Here is a 25,879-nt window from a genome sequence, read left to right on the forward strand (position 1 = left end):
ACCTGGCATCATCCCTAAGGTGAAGTATGGTGGTAGCAGCATCATGCTGTGGGGATGCTTGTCAGCAGCGGGGAAAGGGAGACTAGTCAGGATCGAGGGAAAGATGACTGGAGCAAAGTAGAGACAGATCCATGATGAAAACCTGCTCCAGAGAGCTCAGACTGGGGCAAAGGTTCATGTTCTAACAGGACAACGACCCTAAGCACACAGCCAAGACAATGCTGAAGAAATTCATATGTTGAAAACTGATCAACTATTGTCTTTCTCTCTCTTTGAGTCAACTACTCACCACATGTTATGCACTGCAGTGCTAGCTAGCTGTAGCTTATGCTTTCAGCACTAGATTCATTCTCTGATCCTTTGATTGGGTGGACAACATGTCAGTTCATGCTGCAAGACCTCTGATAGGTTGGAGGACGTCATCCGGAAGTTGTCATAATTACTGTGTAAGTCTTTGGAAGGGGGTGAGAACCACGAGCCTCCGAGGTTTTGTATTGAAATCAATGTACCCAGAGGAGGACAGAAGCTCGCTGTCCTCCGGCTACACCATGGTGCTACCCTACAGAGTAGTGTTGAGGATACTGTAGACCTTCTTTGTGAAATAGTGTGTTTTAATCAATTATTTGGTGACATGATTATATTTAGTATAGTTTTATCTAAAAAGGTTAACTTTTTAAAAGTTTGACCATTTTTATTTTTTATGAAATTCACTGAGGAGGATGGTCCTCTCCTTCCTACTCTGAGGAGCCTCCACTGACTGATACATATATCACTCATTGATCTTTCCCTCTTTTCTGGCAAATATCTACTATTCACAGGGATATATCAAAACATATCTACTACTCACAGAATGCATGTCTCCACAAACAATAGTGGGACAGACACGGCCACACAGTGAGCCACAGATAACTACAGACACCTGTGGTTAACTAAAGTAGCCAAAAGGGCCACTAGATGTCATAATATCAAATAGAACTACAAATGCTAGATAGAACAGAACATATTATAGATGTATTTCTACTAGAACAAAACATATGTACAGATAAAAAAAATGTGTTGTTAGTATATGGAACCCATACTCTCAGAAAGAGAGCAATACAGCCGAAAAACGGCACAAAAAAAGAAAGAAATTGAAAAGATATGCAACACTATATATACATATGTTTATTATTATTATTTACCTTTATTTTATCAGGGAGTCATACTGAGAACAAGGTCTATTTTACAGATGAGCCCTGAATTACATAAATGACAGAAAATACACACATCAAAATATAAATGCAAAATGCAAGCAGAAAGAAAAACACGGTCATAAAAACAAACACATTCATCAGTAATAAGGTCCTCATTCAGCTTTCTGAATGACACTAGCGGGGCCAGAACATTACATTTTAGAACATTTTGAAGACTGTTCCACAAATACGGTGCAAGAAAACTAATTTCTGATTTACCCAACTCAGTAGAGACCAAATTCCTTTCCAGAGTTAGCCATCACTGAGACCGGGTGTGGTAACTCGTGTGTCTAAAGTTTAGCAATGATGTTAGGTACAGTGGGAGTTTTTGTAAAAATGCTTTATAAATGAAAACATAGCAATATATCAACCTACAGTACGTGACATCAGAGGGCCATCCAACTTTCTGGTAGATAATGCAATGATGAACACCAAAACTGTCACCCATAATAAAGCGCAGTGGGCTATGATAGATAGCTATGTAGAACCAGGACCTTTCTAAAAACAACTAGATAAAGGTAAAGGTTATCGTCAACTGTCCGGGTAGTATCAGGCCACACCTGTGGCGTCATGGATACAGGACACCCTAATACCTGGGAGGGGGGCTATGTTTGAAGCTAAGATACTGACAATAGGAATTTAAAACATGACCCTCATATCAAAATCCTAATTAAGTCCTAATCGCTGTAGGGTTCATTAAGTATGGATCCAGAAGAATTCTCTCTGGCAGAGTTTACGGTCGTTTTTCTCCATTTCTGCCCTTGCTGCCCATTGGCTGTGGCTAAGGAGGAAGTACAACAATCTGCTTTGCAACTCCTGAAATTTTCCGCTGAAGCGTATTGAGAATGTTTTCTGCCGCTGTCGGATGGTTCTTCCTTTTCAAATGTAAACAATAGCTGTATATTTTGAAGATAATTTGATACAGCTTCTCACTGTTTCACGTTTATATACTTGAACAGATGAGTATGTGACTGAGAAACGAATCACACAGTTCAACATTTCTGACTGGGTGTGTGTAGGTATTACAAAACCGATCACAAAGCAGATCATCACCGAACAACTCTGAACAAGCTATAACAAGAACAACCTGTCTTCTGGTGAGTCTTGATCTTTTTCTCTTTAATTATAGACCTCACAAAACAACAGACTTCACTTATCTAAGAATATGCTACGCTAAGTGAACATAGATTTTCAGTTTTATAGATCTGCTTGTAAATATGAAGGGAGAGGATCCTTGGGGCCATAAAACACATGCTGTATTTACTGTATTGGCAAATCCTTAGGTCAAGTCTGATTGTGTTTTTACACGTGAAAAATACATTTGAGAGAGATTGTCATCTACCTAAACCATATCACAGTGCAGAACAAAGCAGAAGAGCAGGTTGGAACTGTATTAGTAAAGGGTAGATATTAGAAGTTACTTGTTTAAAATACACCTCACCTACCATTGTAAAATGGCCATAAAATTGTGTTGTACTGAGACCAAACGGTAACTATTGACAGACACAAACCTGAGGTGGGTGTGTATGGCGTGAACGAGAGAGGGGTGATAGTTGTCTTTCAGCTACAGGGTAAAAGAAAATGAACAAATAAAAGTCTATTTTATGGATAAAAGTAGACTTGTCCCTCTTGAATAAGTTAACCGACATCTCTTATCATGTTGCTTGGCCTTATATCGTTCGGTTCCCCTTTGTTGTAACAGGATTTGGTTTACAGTTCTGGGCTGACATATACTTTGTGCAGTTGCTATGTTCTCATACTTTCTTCCTGCACACAAAACAAGCTGTTAAGAAGTAAAACAAGCAGTTATGAAGTAAAACAAACTGTTAGTAAGTAAAACAAACTGTTATCAAGTAAAACAAGCAGTTATGAAGTAAAATAAACTGTTAGTAAGTAAAACAAACTGTTAGTAAGTTAAACAAGCAGTTAGTACGTAAAACAAGCTGTTATCAAGTAAAACAAGCAGTTAAGAAGTCAAACAGACTGTTAAGAGTTAAAACAACCTGTTTTGTGTACAGGAAGATTCAATTGACTTAAAATCATTCAAAAAGTTGACTCTTTTTTTTGCAGAACGCCCAAAATGGTTTCTGGAGTTGTACGTGTTGTCCTGTTCTCGATCCTTGGTCTAGGAGGATTTCTGACGCTGTTTGTAATGTACTATCAATCAGCTCCATCTCAGATCTGCCCTCCCCAACCTGCTTTGCCACGTCATTACTCAAAGCCACCTGAGAACAGCTCCTTGTCTAAGAAGCAGCCAGAACCAGACAAGCCCATCATGCTGTTGTGGTTCTGGCCTGAAAACCGCAGGTTTGATTTTAGCGATTGCACCACTTTCTTCAACATTGATGGCTGCCAACTGACAGATGACCGGTCTCTGTACAACAAGGCAGACGGGGTGCTCATCTTTCACAAATCCATCAAACATGATTTATCCAACTTGCCTCCATCACCTCGACCACCATTCCAGAAGTGGATCTGGTACCATGTGGAATCACCTACAAACACAATTAGGATACCTGGTCTAGAGAACCTTTTCAACTTGACCTTGAGTTATAGGGAAGACGCAGACATCCCTGTACGTTGGCGCTTAACTGCAAGGAAAGGCCTGGGTGAGGACTTTGTGCTGCCCAGGAAGGATAAATTAGTTTGCTGGATTGTGAGTAACAATAACCCTGAAACTGGAACAGCAGTAAGGGATAACTATTACAGAGAACTTGTCAAACATATTAAGGTGGATCTCTTTGGAAAAGCCTTTGCAAGATTCTTGAGATATGAGGACTACTACTCAACACTCTCCAGCTGTAAGTTCTACCTCTCCTTTGAGAACTCAGTCCACAGAGACTACATCACTGAGAAGCTAAACGGACCACTTGCGGCAGGAACTGTGCCAGTAGTATTGGGCCCCCCGAGACAGAACTATGAGGACTTTGTCCCGGGAGATTCCTTCATCCATGTTAATGACTTTCCCAATGCAAAAGCCCTGGCTGAATTCCTGCTGAAGTTGGACAAGGATGATGAGGCATATCTGCGCTACTTTCAGTGGCATGAACACTTTTCTGCTCAGCGACATCTGGTTCAACTGAGTCAAGAGTTCATCCAAGCTATTTGTTATGCCTGTGACCATGTAGGAAAACATAAGGAGTACAGGGTTGTTCACGATATTTACAAATGGTATTTGGTTTAATTAGTCTCTTCTGATTAGCTATTACCATCACTGGTGTACCCCCTCCCCTCCCCCAGATAGAATATGAACAGGTCATTAACCACGACTAAAAATGTTTAGAATTACAGGAAATTAGCTGTAAAACGGCAAAGTTCTCACTCAGCCTTATGGCAAAGTGTGTAGAATAGCATAAAATGTGCTTGAAAAATGTACAATTCTCTCTAAACATATAAAACTCTCTAGCATGAGATTACCTATACAACTTCACATGTTTTTGCGAAACTGCGGTAGGCCACTGATAAACATCATATTGTCTATATGCTCTATTTCTTTAGGAAATATTTTTGGAGAATGTACTACTCTGCTGTACAGACCCAAGTGCACTCAACCTCATTACGATACATTGAGTTTCATTGTAGGTCTATTTGGCGGGGAAACAGTGAAGCCAGCTGTAGCCTATTTCCTGTTTCTGTTCATTAGTCTTTTTTTAAGTAAAGTGAAACAATGCTATGTCTATTTATTGCTTTTCATTAAATCGTGTAGCTGTTACTTAGGCTTTGGTCTAAAATACATTTGTTTAGAAAGGCAGATTTTAAGGCTTATATGTTGTATTATAGGCTAACTGTGACGTGGGTCGTATAAAGGGGACCTGCTCTTCATAGTTCAGTGAAAATGCCAAAGTTTACAAAAAACTTTACTGACCTCATTCGACATTTAAACAAAGAGTTCCTGGTTTATATTATATTGTACGCTAATTAATAATGAGTACCGATATAGAAAACCAACTGTATATCGATATTAGTTTTTAAAAATCGGTGGACCTAAAATTAGTAAAATGAGACTGTATATCGTTGTATAAAATGTGCGAATGCGTGAATGTTCCCTTGTCTGATCACTTCCATGGCTCCTTAAAGTCGAGACAGCTGCTTTTAATTGTCCACCCTCTCTCTATGTGGAGGGTACAATATGCAACTTCAGCATATGGCGCGTGGAGAGAGGAATTATTATTTATTTTATTTTGTATTTTATTAGGATTCCCATTGGCTGTTGCGAAAGCAGCAGCTACTCTTCCTGGGGTCCACACAAAACATGAAACATGACAGAACATTAATAGAGCAGCTCAGCTCAAGGACAGAACTACATACATTTAAAAACGGCACTCATAGCCTACACATTGTTTTACAATTTAAACTCCCGATCACAACCAGCCGCTATCGGGAGTCCCAATAGGGTGGCGCACAATTTGTCCAGCGTCGTCCGGGTTAGGGGAGGGTTTGTCCGGGTAGGCCATCATTGTAAAATATGAATTTGTTCTTAACGGACTTGCCTAGTTAAATACAAGTTCAATACATACAGTGCATTGTGAAAGTATTCATACTCCTTGACTTTTCCCACATTTTGTTTTGTTACAGCCTAATTCTAAAATCGATTTAATACATTTGTTTTCTTCATCAATCCCGATAATGACAAAATAAAAACAGGTTTGAAGAAATTTTTGCAAATGCATAAAAAAAGGGGAAATTATAACATTTACTAAATATTTAGACCTTTTACTCAGTACTTTGTTGAAGCACCTTTGGCAGGGATTACAGTCTCGATTCTTCGTGGGTAGGATGCTACAAGCTTGGCACACATGTATTTTGGGAGTTTCTCCCATTCTTCTCTGCAGAGCTCTGTCAGGTTGGATGGGGAGCGTCGCTGCACAGCTATTTTCAGGTCTCTCCAGAGATGTTCGATCGGGTTCAAGTCCGGGCTCTGGCTGGGCCACTGAAGGACATTGAGACTTGTCCCAAAGTCACTCCAGCATTGTCTTGGCTGTGCGCTTAGTGTCGTTGTCCTGTTGGAACATGAACCTTTGCCCCAGTCTGAGTTCACTGGAGCAGGTTTTCATCATGGATCTGTCTCTACTTTGCTCCAGTCATCTTTCCCTCGATCCTGACTAGTCTCCCTTTCCCTGCTGCTGACAAACATCCCCACATCATGATGCTGCCACCACCATGCTTCACCTTAGGGATGGTGCCAGGTTTCCTCCAGACATTCAACTTGGCATTCAGGCCAAAGAGTTCAATATTGGTATCATCAGACCAGAGAATATTGTTTCTTATTGTCTGAGAGCCCTTTAGGTGCCTTTTGGCAAACTCCAAGCGGGCTGTCATGTGCCTTTTACTGAGGAGTGGCTTCCGCCTGGCCACTCTAACATAAAGGCCTGATTAGTGGACTGCTGCAGCGATGGTTGTACTTCTGGAAGGTTCTCCTTTCGAATCTCATAGCAAAGGGTCTGAAAACTTATGTAAATAAGTTATTATGCTAAATTTACACACAAAATATATGAGTCAAAAGGGGAGAGGCATTGTGCCATGAGGTGTTGCTTTACCTGTTTTATTAGAGGAATGAAAGAGGTGTGAGACAAACCTACCCGACAACTTTGATCACAATGTGATGCTCATCAACTGTTGAATGCTCACAAGCAGGCAACTTACATTTCCTTTCAATGACTTTGGTGCAATGTTTCAAAACTGTAACCAGATTTTCAATTGACTGAGTACAACAACAAAAATTCAGTCACTTGTTCACTGCTCCAAGTCACTCTGGCAGAATGGATTTCTGATCGATGTATCTTGCATTTGTTTTGCTATTGTATTAACTGCTTGTTAAAACAACTAAATTGAGAAAATATCATTATGTTGTGTTTTGGTGATTAAATCAATGTTCTCATGGTACTTCACAGTAAACAGTATATAACAGTATATTTTGGATCAATGGTTCTGTGGTGAAATATGTCTCCAAACAAAATGATTGCAAAATAAAAGGTTTTGAAAAAAAGAATTGCTGTGTTACAAGTGTTACCAGTTTTGGAGTTTTGTATTAAGAACCCCCCCCCCCCCTCCCCCCCAAAAAAGATATAGATTATCACCTGTAAAGTGGTTGTTCAAATGGATATCATAAAGTGAATGCACCAATTTGTAAGTCGCTCTGGATAAGCGAACTGATGTAAATGTAAATGTAATTTGGAAAATAGCACCAAAGCCATTGAAGAGTAAAAAACTGTAACTGAAACCACTGCCTCAGAATGTATCTGAAGTAAACGGTGTGAAACTGGTCATGTGATCTCCACACCTGGCCAAGAATGTGTTCTTGCCTGGAGCTGCAAAACTGGTCATGCAAAATAGCTGTCAAGATCAGGTTTCTAGATCACAGGCCAACACACTGACAAGGTTCTTTATCTCAAAAATTCTTGGGGGGTTTCATGCAAGGATACTTTATGGACACACACAGGAATGAAATGGACTTGAAAGGTGGTGGAATGGTAGTGCTTTTGAAACAGGGGAAAGAGGTAATGAATACACTGTACATATGATAGCACAAGAGCAGTACTACCATTAAGAAAGGAGTGTATAAATGTACATGCTACCTGTGCATTTTACAACACAGGTAAAAACAGAAGCAGCATACAATATGAATAGGCAATAGTTTCATTCCAATATCCATTCTTAGAAATGTTGGTGAATTAGCTTGTATTGTTCAAAGAAATTATGAAAGTGATTGGTGTTATTTTCACTGTCTAATCATGGAATGGGGTTGTTCAATGACAGGCATGTATTTCTTTAAAATCTACTTGATGGTTTCTTTTCAGAGAGACAAATAATCATTTTTATTTTGTTGCAAAATGCTATACAGTGGCTTGCAAAAGTTTTCACCCCACTTGGCATTTTTCCTATTTTGTTGCCTTACAACCTGGAATTATTTGTTTCATTTGATTTACACAACATGACTACCACTTTGAAGATGCAAAATATTTTTTATTGTGAAACAAACAACAAATATGACAAAAAACAAAACTTGAGTGTGCACAACTATTTACCCACCAAAGTCATTACTTTGTAGAGCCACCTTTTGCAGCAATTACAGCTGCAAGTCTCTTGGGGTATGTCTCTTTAAGCTTGGCACATCTAGCCCCTGAGATTTTTGCCCATTCTTCAAGGCAAAACTGCTCCAGCTCCTTCAAGTTGGATGGGATCCGCTGGTGTACAGTCGTGGCCAAAAGTTTTGAGAATGACACAAATATTAATTTCCACAAAGTTTGCTGCTTCAGTGTCTTTAGATATTTTTGTCAGATGTTACTACGGAATACTGAAGTATAATTACAAGCATTTCATAAATGTCAAAGGCTTTTATTGACAATTACATGAAGTTGATGCAAAGAGTCAATATTTGCAGTGTTGACCCTTCTTTTTCAAGACATCTGCAATCCGCCCTGGCATGCTGTCAATTCACTTCTGGGCCACATCCTGACTGATGGCAGCCCATTCATGCATAATCAATGCTTGGAGTTTGTCAGAATTTGTGGGTTTTTGTTTGTCCACCCGCCTCTTGAGGATTGACAACGTGTTCTCAATGGGATTAAGGCCTGGGGAGTGTTTTGTTCCCCGAGCCACTTAGTTATCAATTTTGCCTTATGGCAAGGTGCTCCATCATGCTGGAAAAGGCAATGTTCGTCACCAAACTGTCCCTGGATGGTTGGGAGAAGTTGCTCTCAGAGGATGTGTTGGTACCATTCTTTATTCATGGCAGCGTTCTTAGGCAAAATTGTGAGTGAGCCCACTCCCTTGGCTGAGAAGCAACCCCACACATGAATGGTCTCAGGTTGCTTTACTGTTGGCATGACACAGAACTGATGGTAGCGCTCACCTTGTCTTCTCCGGACAAGCTTTTTTTCCGGATGCCCCAAACAATCAGAGGAAATGACTTTACCCCAGTCCTCAGCAGTCCAATCCCTGTACCTCTTGCAGAATATCAGTCTGTCCCTGATGTTTTTCCTGGAGAGAAGTGGGTTCTTTGCTGCCCTTCTTGACACCAGGCCATCCTCCAAAAGTCTTCACCTCACTGTGCGTGCAGATGCACTCACACCTGCCTGCTGTCATTCCTGAGCAAGCTCTGTACTAGTGGTGCCCCGATCCCTCAGCTGAATCAACTTTAGGTGATGGTCCTAGCGCTTGCTGGACTTTCTGGGGCACCCTGAAGCCTTAGTGTACATAGTGTACAGAGGACAAATAAATTGACTAAAGAACAAACGTCTTGACTCCAGACTTACCTCTGCTGACAGTAAAAGTCTCCTCTACAAAGGGGATACAGTTGTAGCAGCAGGACACATGGAAGACTTTCTTAATAAAACCAGCGGCGCAAGATTCTGAGCTTCTAAACTGGGGAATGTGGGAGTGGGGGATAGATAGAAAATCCTTCAAAGCTTTGCAGCAATAACAACTATGGCAAGATGTGCATAGAGCCATGGCTTCGCGAAGATATTTAGGGGTGTGGGTGCTCAGTATTGTGTTGTCCCTGTGCGGTTGACAACTATTTTTGTCCACTCATACACGAGTAATAAAGGCTCAGTGCACTCATTTCTTTTTTATTTAAAAAAAAAAAGAATAATAATCTGATTAATCAGGGGGGTGCTGCAGCACCCTCAGCACCCTTTCTTACCACGGCTATGCATAGAGCACATTCTTTTTGTTTTAAGTGGTAATATGGCAATTGTTTTATTTTGCTCTTACCATGTTGTTGCGTAGAAAGCCAATTATTTATTTTATGCGTCAACCCAAATTATTTTTAGCTGATGTGTGAAATCTCCCCCTTATTTTTTTCTCCATATTTTCCCCACATTATCAGATTATAACCATCCACAAAGTCAGCACATTTGTCGAAGGAGAAAGTTGCAAGGTCAAGTACAAAATGTAATTTTTTTTTATTTCCAAAAGCTACAAGGAATAAGAAAATATAATTGGTTTTAGGTGAAAATAAATCTTGCTTAAAATTATGTTTGATCTTGACCACACTCAATTATCAGAAAGTAAATGACATTACTTTTTTTTATCATGGGTAACAGTTCTGTCCTGGTGTCATTGCACTTGAGCAGCTCCCTCAGGGTGTGAACTATGACATACACAGACACTCACTCTGTGTAAGCTTCAGTTGTGTCCACTGCATGGACCAGGAAGTCATCATCAGCCTGCTGAGGGTCAGGCAGACTGATTTTTCTGCGGCACCAACCAACTGCTAACCAACCAACTGCTACTTAATGTACTGAATGGAGTTGTTACTGTAGGATGACTGTAGGATGAGAAATCACATGCACTGCAGCCTCAGTTAGCTTAGCTAGCTAACATTAGCTAGCTTAACTAGCTTCTCCCGGTTTGATGCAGTCTAAGGCAGATACTACTTAATCATATTTGATGATGGGACCAAATATGGGCCCGTGAAGACCTCTACTACAGTGTATTGCCAAACTTCCATAACATACATCTCTCTCTCTCTCTCTCTCTCTCTCTCTCTCTCTCTCTCTCTCTCTCTCTCTCTCTCTCTCTCTACTGTGTGCTCAATCCACCTCTGTTCTCTATCCATCTGCCCTATTCTGTCACTTTCTCTGTGTCTTGTCTGTGTCTTGTATGTTACTGTCTGTGTCTTGTCTGTTACTGTCTGTGTCTTGTCTGTTGCCATCTCAGGTTCTTGTTGTTACTGTCTCCTATGTCTAACCTCTTCTGTTATGGCTTGTTCTGTTCTTCTGGTGTCTCTCTCCATCATATCCTATTCTTCTGTTCCGGTCTCTGTTTATTGTCTGGTGTGTCCCTTTGTGATCTAAAATGGTCAAGGGGATACTGTGGTAGCTTAACTTGTATTGGTCCTGTGTCTGGGTCACCTAAATCACTCAATCAGTGCATGGGCCATATTGAAAAAAAACACCAAGAAATTGCGTGCCATACATAGTGTCACGCTCTGACCTGAGAGAGCCTTTTTTATGTCTCTATTTAGGTTGGTCAGGGTGTGATTTGGGTGGGCAATCTATGTCCCTTTTTCTATGCTTTGTTTTGGCCTGGTATGGCTCTCAATCAGGGACAGCTGTACATCGTTGTCGCTGATTGGGAGTCATACTTAGGCAGCCTGTTTTCCTTTGGGGTTTGTGGGTAGATATTTTCTGTTTAGTGTTAACAAATTCCACGCTTTGGTCGGCTACTCCTTCAGATGGCCGTTACACATAGCCTATTATGTTTGTTTAAAACAAAAGAATTGCATACAACTGTGACCCAAACTGGCCATTGTTTTATTCGAAAAAATATGGCGCTTTATATTGTCCACTTATATTTGCATTTTAATGAAAGAGATGGAGACCCGCACACTGTCAAAAAAGAGGAATATATCTACAGTATACGTTAGGAAAAGTTGATTGGTTAAGATCATTGTCTCTTTGCTGAACCAGTCAATCATTAAACAGAACCAAGACGTTCTAAGGAAGGTCCAACAAAACTCCTTTTATTCAGAAGAAGCGGGACTAACGAACAGATGTAATCCACATGTTGAATAGAGTGATATGATAAAGCCCACAGAGCAAAGGCAACAAAAGGAGGAACTGCGTAAGAAACGAAGGGTTGGGAAAGCACGGAGAAGTCAAAGATAGCCAGACTTGTAAAGTGGGCTAGGGAATAGAAGTTGGGTTTTAGAGAAATGACATCAGTGCGTGCTCTGCAACAGCGTGGTGAATGGATAGACATGGTTATTAACAGTGAGGAAGAAGAAGAGCCGAGTGTAGTGGGAAGATGTGTGTTGAGGAAGAATGGCGTCAGACATGATAAAGAAGAATCTGGACCAGTAGGAGTGACATCTCTGGAGAAAGTGGACCCTTGCCTTTTGGATGATACATTTGTGGTTTCAGGGTGGGTGAGAAAGGAGTTGGGTGTAGTTGAATCAGTAAAGGTAACCAGTACTGGACTTGTGATATTTGTTTGTGTTTCTTCTGACCAACTTGGGTCAAGATCTGTTTCTTGCTTTGCTCTTAGGAACAGGGCACCACTGAAAGGAGTGATTTCTGGGATATCGTTAAAGGTGGAGGTGGAGCAATTGAAGTTGAACATTTCTGGTGGTTGGTGCTTGGCGCGACGCAGACACGGTGGTGAGCGTGGTGAAACAGAGGAGTCTTTGTCCTTTTGAGAGTCTATCTGATAAAGTCATGTTAGGATATATCAGTTATCCTGCCAGAGCTTTTGTGCAGAATCCACTGTTCCACTGTTTCAGGTGCAACATTTATTGTTTATTAATTTATTAATTAATTTATTTATTTATAGTTGCAGCAGGGTGAAGGAGGGAGATTCTAAGATATGAGAAGTGTGCAGGAGGGCATGGGACAGATGATTGTGTAGTTTCAGTGGATAAAGTTGTGTCTGTCAATTGTAGGGGTGCTCATGTTGCTGGGGATCAGAAGTGTCCAGTGCGAGAGAGGCAGATTAAAGTGTCCAGAGTCAGAGTAGTGCAGAAGGTGTTGTATGCTGAGGCAGTGAAGAAAGTGGAGGAGGATGGGTCAAGGTTGAGGGATGCTGAGAGGATCCCTGTGAGCAGTAGATCTGTGCCAGTACAGAAGGATAGGGTAATGAGTGAGTTATGCTTCAGTAAGGTTCGCTTCTTAGCATTCATAGCAATGGTCATCAACTGTACCGCAGAAATGGAAAGTAAATCACAGAAAAGATATGTTGTGGTGGAAGCCACAGGGAAGTATTTGGGTATACGAGATTTGACTCCAGAAGAGTTACAAGGCGTGTTGAGTGGTGGTGTCCCGTCCTCCCAGGCTGTTGGCATGGTGCAGGAGCAGATAGGGTCAAAGTAATGGAATGGGGTAGTGGGTTTTTAATGAGTGTAGGTGGCAACTGCAGAGAAGTACCTGGGTGTATGTGATTTTACTGCAGAAGAGTTCATGGGGTTGTGATTTATATTTATATAAAATAGTGGTATATAGGTGTAGGGTTAGTTGGTTGGGAATTTTTTAAATTTATTTTAGGAACAGGAATAAGTAAGATAATTTATTAATGTAGGTAGGATGTGATTGGCCTCACATTTTAGAGCAGTAGGTGGTGGTGTATGCACCTTTATGTTGGACGCGATCCGCCAACCAAAGGATCAGGCTTGGTGTTGATCTTTTATTCTCTGACAAAGACAGGAAAAACTTCCATGAACAAACATTGTGCTGCCCTAACACGGAACCCAAACCGGCTGTGCGCGTGCGCCATCGTGCGCCATCGTGCATAAGTTTAATTTGTCCCCCCACACCAAATGAGATCACGACACGCAGGTTAAAATATCAAAACAAACTCCGAACCAATTACATTAATTTGGGGACAGGTCGAAAAGCATTAAACATTAATGGCAATTTAGCTAGCTAGCTTGCACTTGCTAGCTAATTTGTCCTATTTAGATATCTTGCTGTTGCAAGCTAATTTGTCCTGGGATATACATTGAGTTGTTATTTTACCTGAAATGCACAAGGTCCTCTACTCCGACAATTAATCCACACATAAAACGGTCAAACGAATCGTTTCTAGTCATCTCTCCTCCTTCCAGGCTTTTTGTTCCCTGGACTTTATATTGTGATTGGCAACTTTCATAAATTAGGTGCATTACCGCCACTGACCTCGTTTGTCTTTCAGTCACCCACGTGGGTATAACCAATGAGGAGATGGTACGTGGGTACCTGCTTCTATAAATGAGGAGATGGGAGAGGCGGGACTTGCAGCGCGATCCGTGTCACAAATAGAACTGACTTCAATTTTAGCCCTTGGTAATGCAGACGCTCGTTGGCGCATGCGAGCAGTGTGGGTGCAATAATTGAATAATATAGATTTCTAAATTTATTTTGCAATGCTCGCGCACGCGACGCGAGCGGTGTAGTCTCCCTGTAATACGCCAGACTCCTCTCTTCCACATGGGTACAATAGAGAAGGCTATATAACAATAATCTCATGAATTGCATAACAATGTAATGCAAATGCAATTGACATTATGAAGGAGAAATGTACAGTATAGCCTATAGGTCCAAAAGAAGAAGACAATAAATACAATTAGAAATAACATGACTTACCTGAAATCAGTGGAGTCTACACTCTTAGAAACAAAGGTGATATCAAGCACCTAAAAGGGTTCTTTGGCTGTCCCCGTAGGAGAACCCTTTTGAACAACCCTTTTTGGTTCAAGGTAGAACCCTTTTGAGTTCCATGTAGAACCTTTTCCAGAGAGGGATCTATATGGAACCCAAAAGAGTTCTACTTTGAACCAAAAAGGGTTCTCCTATGGGGACAGCTGAGGAACCCTTTTGGACCCCTTTTTTCTAAGAGTGTACTTGAGAACGGATGAGACTTTCTGTGTAATACTATTTTCATTCTTTGGCGCTACAAATGGAGTGAGAGAGACCACAAACGTTTTGCTGTGGCAAGGAATATTGGCTTGCCAATGGCGCTGGGACCATAGAGCTACAGAGAGGCGAGTTAGCAGCAGCACGGGATCGGGACCAGCAATGTCAAGGATCGTGACATTGAATAGTGAAGGAAGTTGCAGCTGGAGGAAAGGGGACATTGAACTACAGCAAAGGGAAGTAAAAACTGTCACTGTTGGACTTAGAGTCAACGTCATTAATAGAACGGGATAGTGGCAGTGTGAACGGACAGAGATGGTGTGAAGTTGGCAACAAATAACAATTAGCCACAGTAGCAGACAGTGTAGCTTAAGAAAATACAGCTATTCTGGAAACTCATGAGCTGGACCATATCGCTAACTCTGACTATAGTTTGGTAACGGATATGAAAGAAGTTGACTTGAGATTGTTTCACAGTGACTCTAAAAGAAAGAACATGATTCTCTCATGGAAGAAAGGAGATCTATGATGGGAGATGAAAGGACATTGACAATGAAGATAGTTTAGGCTTGAGTCGCTGGTTTATTTTGTTAAACTGGACTGATTTGAAACAAAATGTTCATATTATTTTATTGACTATTTTATTTGTGACATACTTTCAAGTTATCTGATAATCAGAGGTTGATTATCTACAATGTCATGGGTTGGGTGACTGTTTGGATATTCCACCAACTAGTGTTGAACTATTTTGCTATAAGTTATTGAGGGTTACTGAGTGTGAGAAATACCTTGCTACGCCTTGTTGAGTACTGTAGAGTATGTGGTTTTGTGAAACTACTGTTTCTTTTTGAGCCTTTAATGCTGATGGTTGGAGAAATCAGTCCACTGCCCTTTATTATTTTCATTGAGTGTTATCAGTCTGAATCGACAGTATATCAGTGTTTGATTGTATACATTGACTATTGAGGCACCATACTGCTTTTGTTTTGGTGTGTTGACTATCAAGACTCTGGATTCTATACCACTACTCCTAGTGGATGAACATTGTTTATGTGAAACATTCTATAATACTAAAGGAAGAATAGAAGAGACTGATACACTTTATGTGAATCGGTTGAGTTAAACCAAACAATTCTAAACATTTATCTGGACTCACCATGTGGATTGGTTAATAGAGACCATACCGTTGCACGCTTACATATATAGCATTTTAACATATTAAAACAAAATAAGAAACACTTCAAATGTATTGTAGTTGATGCCAGCCTAGGCTACTGTAATGGGCCGACACGTTTCTCCTTTGCATGGTGTTTGGTTGCAGTTTTTTGTTGTTGTTATTTATTGTTAAGCTTTAAAAACCGAGCTAGGACTGTGGTATGTGTCTGTACTCCACCGCTCTCTGTAAACGGGACACATGAAAGCGTTTAATTCACTGTCCACCAGGTTGTATTTTCATAAATGTAGAGGACTCAACTGTTGACTCATTTATACTGTCTTGTGTGTCCTATTGTCCTTTAATAGTAATTTATAACCTCGCGCGAATCCGTTATATTATAACTTTTTGATGACTAAGATGACATTTTCTGTAGGCTACAGCAATGATCCGTTGGAACCCAAACTTGGCATGGGCATTTAGCCTACAACATGTTGTGAGAGTTCAGTGACCAGCCGGAGGAAGACAACACAACAGCAACCTCCTCAGGGGATAGGTACTCAGTGTAAAGCCAATTCGTACACAGCTGGGCCAAATAATAGCTTTGTGTCTTCCTCTATATAGATGTGCCAGGAGAGGAGCTGGGGGAGGATTGGGAGTAGAGATGGGGACCCGTGAGGATGTTGGTTTTTCCTACCTCAGAGAAAGCGTCTGTGACTGGGCACCTTGTCTCTGTTAACCTAGGCAGGCTTTAGGTAGAGAGAAGCGTTCCTTCTGTAACTCTTATGTGTAGACGATAGTCTAAGACAGTAGTAGCCGTTTGTTGTTTTTCCTTCCAATTTGGCCACAGCCTTTTGGTCAACCGCTTAGTTTATTTGTTTTGTTACACTGGTGTTTCAATGTTGGACTTACCTGTACTGGAGTTATTTTGTTGGGCAAAAGAAGACCTGTTTAGGAGACTATACAAAAGAAAGGGAACCACTGCCTCTGGTCTCTTCATTTTATACCCCCTGACTGTGTTGGGGTGCTTCGGGCTAGCTGATCCGTTCACAATGTTTTAACATTTGGTTTGGGAGAAGATTCGGTCAGTGCAACTACAGATTATATAATACAGCGCACTGGCTTGTGTGTAGGTCTAGGAAGCACGTTGGCAGTGCTTGCTGTGACTTTTAGTGCAGCTCATCACGGCGGTATGGAAGCGTGTCAAAATGAATTGACAACCCAAATAATTGTACGGGCCAACTAGAAATGTGTCAAGGGCCGGATTCAGCCTGCATGCCTGGTGTTGACACGTGACCTAAATCGTCCTCTTTCCTTCCAGTTGCCTCTGGTTGCTGCTGTTCTAAGTGCTCCTCCTTGGCTCATCTGCAAGGTGCAACATCTAATTCGTTTTAAAGGGTTAACGCACTTTCTGATTTAGCCTTGTTTTAGATTTGGTTCATTAAGAAATGAGTGGCCATGACTGAATTGAAATGTGAGTTTGTTTTGGGGTGTGGTTTAATATGTTTGGAGGTGAGAAGAGTTAGCAAAATTGTTTCAACATTTAGCTTCAGCTGGCTGGTGTGCGACCTGACCTTGGATTGGCTATCTCTGGGGCTAGTTAGGGACCAGCAAATTAAACAACGTAAATTAACAATTTCCGTCGGGGAGCAGATCAACCGACACCTTCGTGTTCATGAGTTTCTTCCGTTATTGTTGACATTAGTTTGTAGCTCCAACAGTTTTATGAGAAGACCTCTTTGAAGTCAGGATGTCTGCGACAGAGTTCAGACGACTGCTGGAAAACGTGTGGATGTCAGAGCCTAACAACCGACGGTGTCGTGTTCGTGAGTCATACCATAACCACACACTCTGATTCCTTTCATTTAGTCAGTTCTACCACCTCATTTCGCATTTTTAAACAGGGTTAAATATTAAGTTATAGTAAAGTTCCGCTTCCTTCCACAGTGGGGCACTGTCAGATGTGTGCTTCAGTCAGAAAAACCTCACTCATCTTTTCTGTCTCAGCTAGCTAGCCAGCCAGTAGCTATCGATGTGGCTTGCCAAGCTAGCTACAGAAATGAAACCTGTCAAATACACTCGTGAGAAATAAACACTTCCTAATATCATGACTTATATTAATATCCTTAGCTTGCCCATTCACTAAATATACTGTTAAATAACTGACACCCAGTAGCTTAAGTATGCTGAGTGCTTATGCTAGCTTATTAGCATTAGCCAGCCCTTATGCTGAGGGAGACTGGCTAGTTAGTTACCACCACCCCTGCACAAACCTGTGGCCAACTCTGCTGCTGCTACTTTGACTTTCTGTCTGTTCTGCCCTCTCCACCTCATTCACTGCTGCCTGCTCATGTTCAAAGTGCTTGCTTTTTTTTACCTCTTTTGGAAGAAGTTCCAAAAATCCATATTTGCTCTGTGCTATGCTGCGCACTGTGGCTGAGTGACCAGCGGTTTGCTGAGTGATTTACATTGACATCGAACCGGTGCTATAGGGTTGGGGTCAAGAGATGTGGTCCACTGCTTTGTGAAATCTCAACCAATCACAGCAGGCACTTCTTGCAGTTTCTGCTATATTGCATTGTATATTTCTTTCATAAATATTCAGTTAAACATTTTTTTTAAATGTGTGGTTATGTTATCTCATATCAGCCTGAAATGTATTTATAAAATACATTAAAAACAACAAACGTTTTATTTATTTATTTTACTATCAAAAGATTTGGGGCTGGAGCAAAAACATCTGGGGCTGAAGCTCCAGAAGCCCAGACCTAATGACGCCACTGATCAGTCAGTTTACCATCCATTGATACTGTAGAGCGCTGGATTTCCTAGTTTACTCTATTGATAAGCAGACATTTTGTCAGGAGATCCTAGATTTTGGAAATGTATGCAGCTACCTATCCGTCAGGCTCGTGGTTGTGTCGGACTCTGCCTTGTTGTTTATTGGCTAGTTTGAAGGAGAAACTAGGAAGCATGTATTTAGTTGTCGCTTGTCAACATTCTGCTGCTTAAGTTTACTCAAATCAAAAGTTGGAGTTGTAGGTACTCTCGAAATATAAAATGAGGCTCTAAACTTGTTTAGCAAATAGTATTTCTGCAACGGCAGTTGGAGCTGGATTTTCAAGTTGCCAGTCTGATCAACAGCATCACGTGACAATGGATTTGACAGATCTAACACAGTTCAACCTCCGTCACCGATAAAACAACCGGTATGTGGGTGTTGACCATAGTAATATAATAGAATCGAGCCCTAGCCCTTTATCAGATTAAGTTTTTTCCTCTTTGCATGGATGTTCTATGCTTGGATTATGTTGTCATTCACTCAGAATCAGTCAGTTGCCATACCCACTCATTACCTTGGGCCACTAGGGGCTCTGTGTGTTTCAAATTTGTCATTAATAAAGAAATATATATTTCAATCAATTATTTGAATTACTTTTGATTCTAGGTCAATTACTCTTCACATTCATTAACTAAAATATGTATTTAATTCTAGTCAGGTAATAAACTCAGCAAAAAAAGAAATATCCCTTTTTCAGGACCCTGTCTTTCGAAGGTAATTTGTAAAAATATAACTTCACAGATCTTCATTGTAAAGAGTTTAAACACTGTTTCCCATGCTTGTTCAATGAACCATAAACAATTAATGAACATGCACCTGTGGAACGGTCGTTAAGACACTAACAGATTACAGGCGGTAGGCAATTAAGGCCTTTCTACTGACTCTGAAAAATACCAAAAGAAAGATGCCCAAGGTCCCTGCTCATCTGCGTGAACGTGCCTTAGGCATGCTGCAAGGAGGCATGAGGACTGCAGATGTGGCCAGGGCATTAAACTGCAATGTCCGTGCCCTGAAACGTCTAAGACAGCGCTACAGGGAGACAAGACGGAGAGCTGATCGTCCTCGCAGTGGCAGACCACGTGTAACAACACCTGCATAGGATCGGTACATCTGAACATCACACCTGCTGGACTGGTACCGGATGGCAACAACTGCCCGTTTTACACCAGGAACGCAGTCCCTCCATCAGTGCTCAGGCTGTCTGCAATAGGCTGAGAGAGGCTGGACTGAGGGGTTGTAGGTGTTTCTATGTCAAACCGTTTTGTTATAGTTCGGTCTTCTGTGATGTATATAAAATGTAATTTTGGGATGCAAAGTGAAAATGTAGTACATTTCAACTCTATATCTGACATGGTACATGTGTCTTTTTGTAAGCCCCTAACCATGTGTGTGAGGTGTATACTTTGGTTTCAAAGGAGATTTGTTTAAGACTACCAAGAATAACTCTGACCAGCTGATTTAGCCCACTGCAGTAAAATGTTTTAAGTGTAATGGGTTCCTTAAAAGTTGAGTAATGACAGCACATTGGGGTTTACAGTGTATGCTGCTTCCAAAGTGTTTAATTAAAAAAAATGAATACAAATTTAAAAAGAAATCGACCCTAAAACCTTGAATACCCATCCTTTAAATTGATACAAATATTTTGAAACAAAATATCCCCAAATCCGAAGACACTTAAAATTGTATTCTGTTTACGTAGCTAAGGTAAAAGGATATTTTCTGTGCTTACAAAATGATGGCTAAACCCTCATCCAAAGTACCATTCATAAAGGTTGTGGACAACATTGTAATATCCTTTGTCTCTTGCCACGTATTCACAGGCTAAACAAACAGGTTGAATAAACTCTTCCTGCATTGTCAGGAGGTGGGGCTTGGCATTAAGGTACCTCCTCCAGGTGAAGTAACTTACATACATCTCATCATTCTTGTCCAATTGGAGGAGGAAGTCAGACAGTGCCTTTGCATTAGTAAAGTCATTTACATGAATGAAAGAACCAGCTGGGATAAACTGTTCATAGTTCTCTCTGGGTGGGCCCATGACTACTGGAATGGTTCCTGCTACAAGTGGTCCGTTCACCTTTTCTGTGATATAGTCTCTGTGGATTGAATTCTCAAATGCAAGGTAGAACTTACAGCTAGCAAGGGTTGAGTAATACTCCTCATACTTCAAACGACTCCCTGTAAAAGCAGAACCATAAACATGTATCTTGATGTGTTTGACCAACTCTTGATAGTACTTTGCTCTGGTTCCTGTCCCAGTTGAAGGATTGTTGTTGCTCACAATCCAACAAACCAATTTATCCTTCTTGGGCAGCACAAACTCACTGTCCTTTTCAGTCTTCACGGTTGTCAATTCATTTCGCACTGTGATGTCAGCATCTCGTCTATAGCTCAAAGTGAGGTTAAATAGGTTTTCCAGACCTGGTATTCTGGCTGTATTTGTTGGTGATTCCACATGAAACCAGATCCATTTCTGAAAATGTGGACGAGGAGACTGAGGCAGGTTCTTCAGGTCCCAGCTGATGTCTCTGTGAAAAACAACCACTCCCTCTGCTTTGTCATAAAGGGATCTGTCATCTGTCAGAACACAGCTATCGATGTTGAAATGGGTTTTGCAGATTTCAAAATTCCATCTCAAACCCAGTGGCCAGAACCAGAGCAACACAAGCGGCTTTTCCACAGGTTTTTCGGTAGATGACGAAACATCTCCCTTTGCCAAAAATGGCAAATCATCTAATCGAGATGGACATACAGTAGATGTTGGATGAAAGTAAACAAAAAATAATACCACTGAACACAAAACCCCAAGAGCAGCTATCAGAGTTAGATGATGTGTTCGTTTGGAAGTTGTTGATGACATGTTTGTCCTGTAAGAAAGAAACACACCTACATTTTAGACGTTATAAGTGTATAAAAAAGGAACAATGTGAAAATCGACTATGACATCGGTATGAGTTTCTATCTGGTGGGTTAAAAGATTATACAACAGGTGGTTCTAATCCTTAATGCTGATTGGTTCAAACCGCATTTCAGCTGGTGTCTATTCCACAAGTTACCACCGGCTAAATCTATGAAGTTAAAATGCCTATTTTCTCTCTTCCATCTGACTTAAATTCACTCATAATCAGTATATGGTGAGTCATGCAGTTTTTCTGAAGGTTCCTATCAGTTTTTGCTGCACAAACACAGAATAATGACAGTCACTAAGAATAGGAAATCGTAAATGCTATTATTAGCAGTGCTAGCATGTAAAGTGTACTCAAGTTAGTGAACATTATCCTGAGGACAGGTTAGACTGCATAAAGGTGTATGGCTGCATTCTCCTAAACGACGCTAAACTTTTCAACAGAGCGTGTTACGTTTATAGAACGTCTTTAAATCAAGATGTTTTAAACTCTTAACACTGAAATCAGTTTTGAGAAAGAAAATAAACCATTCCTTACCATTAAGAGGCCTCTTGTTAGTGTTAGGGTTGCCATCCATGCACTAGGTTTCAACCAGACTAGTGACGAGGTGTGGCACAACTACGTCATCATGCCTTTTCATGGGAAATGCAAAAGAACGTGTCTGACAACTAGAGGTTGATCCTTTCAGAGCAGTAGGATCTTCTTTCCACTCCTCTCCTCTTTTAACCTCTCTGGGCTAGGCGGGACGAATTCGTCCCACCTACGCAACAGCCAGTTGAATCCCGTGGCGCGATTTTCAAATACCTTAGAAATGCTATTACTTCAATTTCTCAAACATATGACTATTTTACAGCATTTTAAAGACAAGACTCTCGTTTACCTGTTAGGGCTAGGGGGCAGTATTGACACGGCTGGATAAAAAACATACCCGATTTAATCTGGTTACCACTCCTACCCAGTAACTAGAATATGCATATACTTATTACATATGGATAGAAAACACCCTAAAGTTTCTAAAACTGTTTGAATGGTGTCTGTGAGTATAACAGAACTCAAATGGCAGGTCAAAACCTGAGAGATTCCTTTACAGGAAGTGGCCTGTCTGACCATTTCTTGAACTTCTTTTCCATCTCTATCTTTTACTAAGGATCTCTGCTCTAACGTGACACTTCCTACGTCGTCCATAGGCGCTCAGAGCCCGGGAAAAAACAGAATGTCGTCATCCCAGCCCCAGGCTGAAACACATTATCGCCTTTCTCAAGTGGCCGATCAAGGGACACTGGGCTTAGGCGCGTGACCCGACCGCCCCCGCCTTTGTGATTTTTTTCCTCTGTTTGCCGAAAAGGAGATTCCCTGTCGGAATATTATCGCTTTTCTACGAGAAAAATGGCGTAAAAATTGATTTTAAACAGCGGTTGACATGCTTCGAAGTACGGTAATGGAATATTTAGAATTTTTTTGTCACGAATTGCGCCATGCGCACGACCCTTCTTTACCATTTCGGATAGTTTCTGGAACGCACGAACAAAACGCCGCTATTCGGATATAACGATGGATTATTTTCGACCAAACCAACATTTGTTATTGAAGTAGCAGTCCTGGGAGTGCATTCTGACGAAGACAACAAAAGGTAATCAAACTTTTATAATAGTAAATATGATTATGGTGAGTGCTAAACTTGCCGGGTGTCTAAATAGCTAGCCCGTGATGCCTGGGCTATGTACTTAGAATATTGCAAAATGTGCTTTCACCAAAAAGCTATTTTAAAATCGGACATATCGAGTGCATAGAGGAGGTCTGTATCTATAATTCTTAAAATAATTGTTATGCTTTTTGTGAACGTTTATCGTGAGTAATTTAGTAAAATGTTAGCGAATTCCCCGGAAGTTTGCGGGGGGTATGCTAGTTCTGAACGTCACATGCTAATGTAAAAAGCTGGTTTTTGATATAAATATGAACTTGATTGAACAAAACATGCATGTATTGTATAACATAATGTCCTAGGGTTGTCATCTGATGAAGATCATCAAAGGTGAGTGCTGCATTTAGCTGTCTTCTGGGTTTTGGTGACATTATATGCTGGCATGAAAAATGGGTGTCTGATTATTTCTGGCTTGGTACTCTGCTGACATAATCTAATGTTTTGCTTTCGTTGTAAAGCCTTTTTGAAATCGGACAGTGTGGTTAGATTAACGAGAGTCTTGTCTTTAAATAGCTGTAAAATAGTCATATGTTTGAGAAATCGAAGTAATAGGATTTTTAAGGTTTTGAAAATCGCGCCACAGGCTTCAAGTGGCTGTTACGTAGGTGGGACGAATTCGTCCCGCCTAGCCCAGAGAGGTTAATCTAACCACACTATTCCATTACCGTACTTCAAAGCATGTCAACCGCTGTTTAAAATCCATTTTTATGCCATTTTTCTCGTAAAAAAGCGATAATATTCCGACCGGGAATCTCCGTTTAGGTAAACAGAGGAAAGAAAACAAAGCTTTCGGTCGACGCGGGCACGAGCCTGAGTCTGACAGTACTGTAACCAGCCACTACCCAAACGCGCTACTTTTTTTCAGCCAGAGCCTGCAAAGCCACGATTCAGCTTTTTGCCGCCTTCTGAGAGCCTATGGCAGCCGTAGGAAGTGTCACGTAACAGCAGAGATCCTTTGTAATGGATAGAGATGGCAAAGACGGCCAAGAAATGGTCAGACAGGGTACTTCCTGTACAGAATCTTCTCAGGTTTTAACCTGCCATTTGAGTTCTGTTATACTCACAGACACCATTCAAACAGTTTTAGAAACTTTGGAGTGTTTTCTATCCAAAGCCAATAATTATATGCATATTCTAGTTACTGGGCAGGAGTAGTAACCAGATTAAATCGGGTAAGTTTTTTATCCAGCCGTGTCAATACTGCCCCCTAGCCCTAACAGGTTAACCTCACCCTCTCACCGTCCGCCCCTACTCACAAGGCAGGCAATACGCTTGACCTCATCTTTACTAGATGCTGTTCTTCTACTAATCTCACTGCAACTCCCCTCCAAGTCTCCGACCACTACCTTGTATCCTTTTCCCTCTCGCTCTCCTCCAACACTACTCACTCTGCCCCTACTTAGATGGTATTGCGCCGTCGCAACCTTCGCTTTCTCTCTCCCGCTACTCTCTCCTCTTCCATCCTATCATCTCTTCCCTCTGCTCAATCCTTCTCCAACCAATCTCCTGATTCTGCCTCCTCAACACACCTCTCCTCCCTTTCTGCATCCTTTGACTCTCTATGTCCCCATCCTCCCGGCCGGCTCGGTCCTCCCCTCCTGCTCCGTGGCTTGACGACTCATTGCGAGCTCACAGAACAGGGCTCCGGGCAGCCGAGCGGAAATGGAGGAAAACTAGCCTCCCTGCGGACCTGGCATCTTTTCACTCCCTCCTCTCTACATTTTCTTCCTCTGTTTCTGCTGCTAAAGCCACTTTCTGCTACTCTAAATTCCAGGCATCTGCCACTAACCCTAGGAAGCTCTTTGCCACCTTCTCCTCCCTCCTGAATCCTTCTCCCCCCCTCCTCCCTCTCTGCGGATGACTTTGTGAACCATTTTGAAAAGAAGGTTGACGACATCCGATCCTCGTTTGTTAAGTCAAATGACACCGCTGGTCCTGCTCACATTGCCCTACCCACCTCGCTCATCAACACATCCTTGACCGCTGGCTACGTCCCTTCTGTCTTCAAGAGAGCGAGATGTCAACATCTCAATCCCTCCGATGTCAACAACTACAGACCAGTATACCTTCTTTCTTTTCTCTCCAAAACTCTTGAGCGTGCCGTCCTTGGCCAGCTCTCTTGCTATCTCTCTCAGAATGACCTTCTTGATCCAAATCAGTCAGGTTTCAAGACTGGTCATTCAACTGAGACTGCTCTTCTCTGTGTCACGGAGGCTCTCCGCACTGCTAAAGCAAACTCTCTCTCCTCTGCTCTCATCCTTCTAGACCTATCTGCTGCCTTTGATACTGTGAACCATCAGATCCTCCTCTCCACCCTCTCCGAGTTGGGCATCCCCGGCACGGCTCACTCTTGGATTGCGTCCTACCTGACAGCTCGCTCCAACCAGGTGGCGTAGCTAGAATCTATCTCCGCACCACGTGCTCTCACCACTGGTGTCCCCCAGGGCTCAGTTCTAGGCCCTCTCCTATTCTTGCTATACACCAAGTCACTTGGCTCTGTCATATCCTCACATGGTCTCTCCTATCATTGCTATGCAGACGACACACAATTAATCTTCTCCTTTCCCCCTTCTGATAACCAGGCGGCGAATCGCATCTCTGCATGTCTGTCAGACATATCAGTGTGGATGACGGATCACCACCTCAAGCTGAACCTCGGCAAGACGGAGCTGCTCTTCCTCCCGGGGAAGGGCTGCCCATTCCATGATCTCGC

At 41.6% G+C, this 25,879-nt stretch overlaps 2 protein-coding genes across 2 annotated transcripts; one reads left to right on the top strand and one right to left on the bottom strand.

Annotated features, from left to right (window-relative positions):
• Positions 1–2,013: 2,013 nt before the first annotated feature.
• Positions 2,014–4,944, top strand: LOC106608180 (4-galactosyl-N-acetylglucosaminide 3-alpha-L-fucosyltransferase 9). The gene is made up of 2 exons (XM_014205968.2): positions 2,014–2,329; positions 3,303–4,944. The coding sequence occupies exon 2, from the start codon at positions 3,313–3,315 to the stop codon at positions 4,414–4,416; it is 1,104 nt and encodes a 367-aa protein (XP_014061443.2). The 5' UTR covers positions 2,014–2,329; positions 3,303–3,312; the 3' UTR covers positions 4,417–4,944.
• Positions 4,945–20,091: 15,147 nt separating this feature from the next.
• Positions 20,092–22,023, bottom strand: LOC100195769 (fucosyltransferase 9). The gene is given in 2 exon segments (NM_001140798.1): positions 20,092–21,425; positions 22,002–22,023. A coding segment is annotated over 1 exon segment (1,113 nt). The 5' UTR covers positions 21,419–21,425; positions 22,002–22,023; the 3' UTR covers positions 20,092–20,305.
• Positions 22,024–25,879: the final 3,856 nt, after the last annotated feature.

The sequence above is a fragment of the Salmo salar genome, chromosome ssa06 (assembly GCF_905237065.1).
Source record: "Salmo salar chromosome ssa06, Ssal_v3.1, whole genome shotgun sequence".
NCBI lineage: Eukaryota > Metazoa > Chordata > Actinopteri > Salmoniformes > Salmonidae > Salmo > Salmo salar.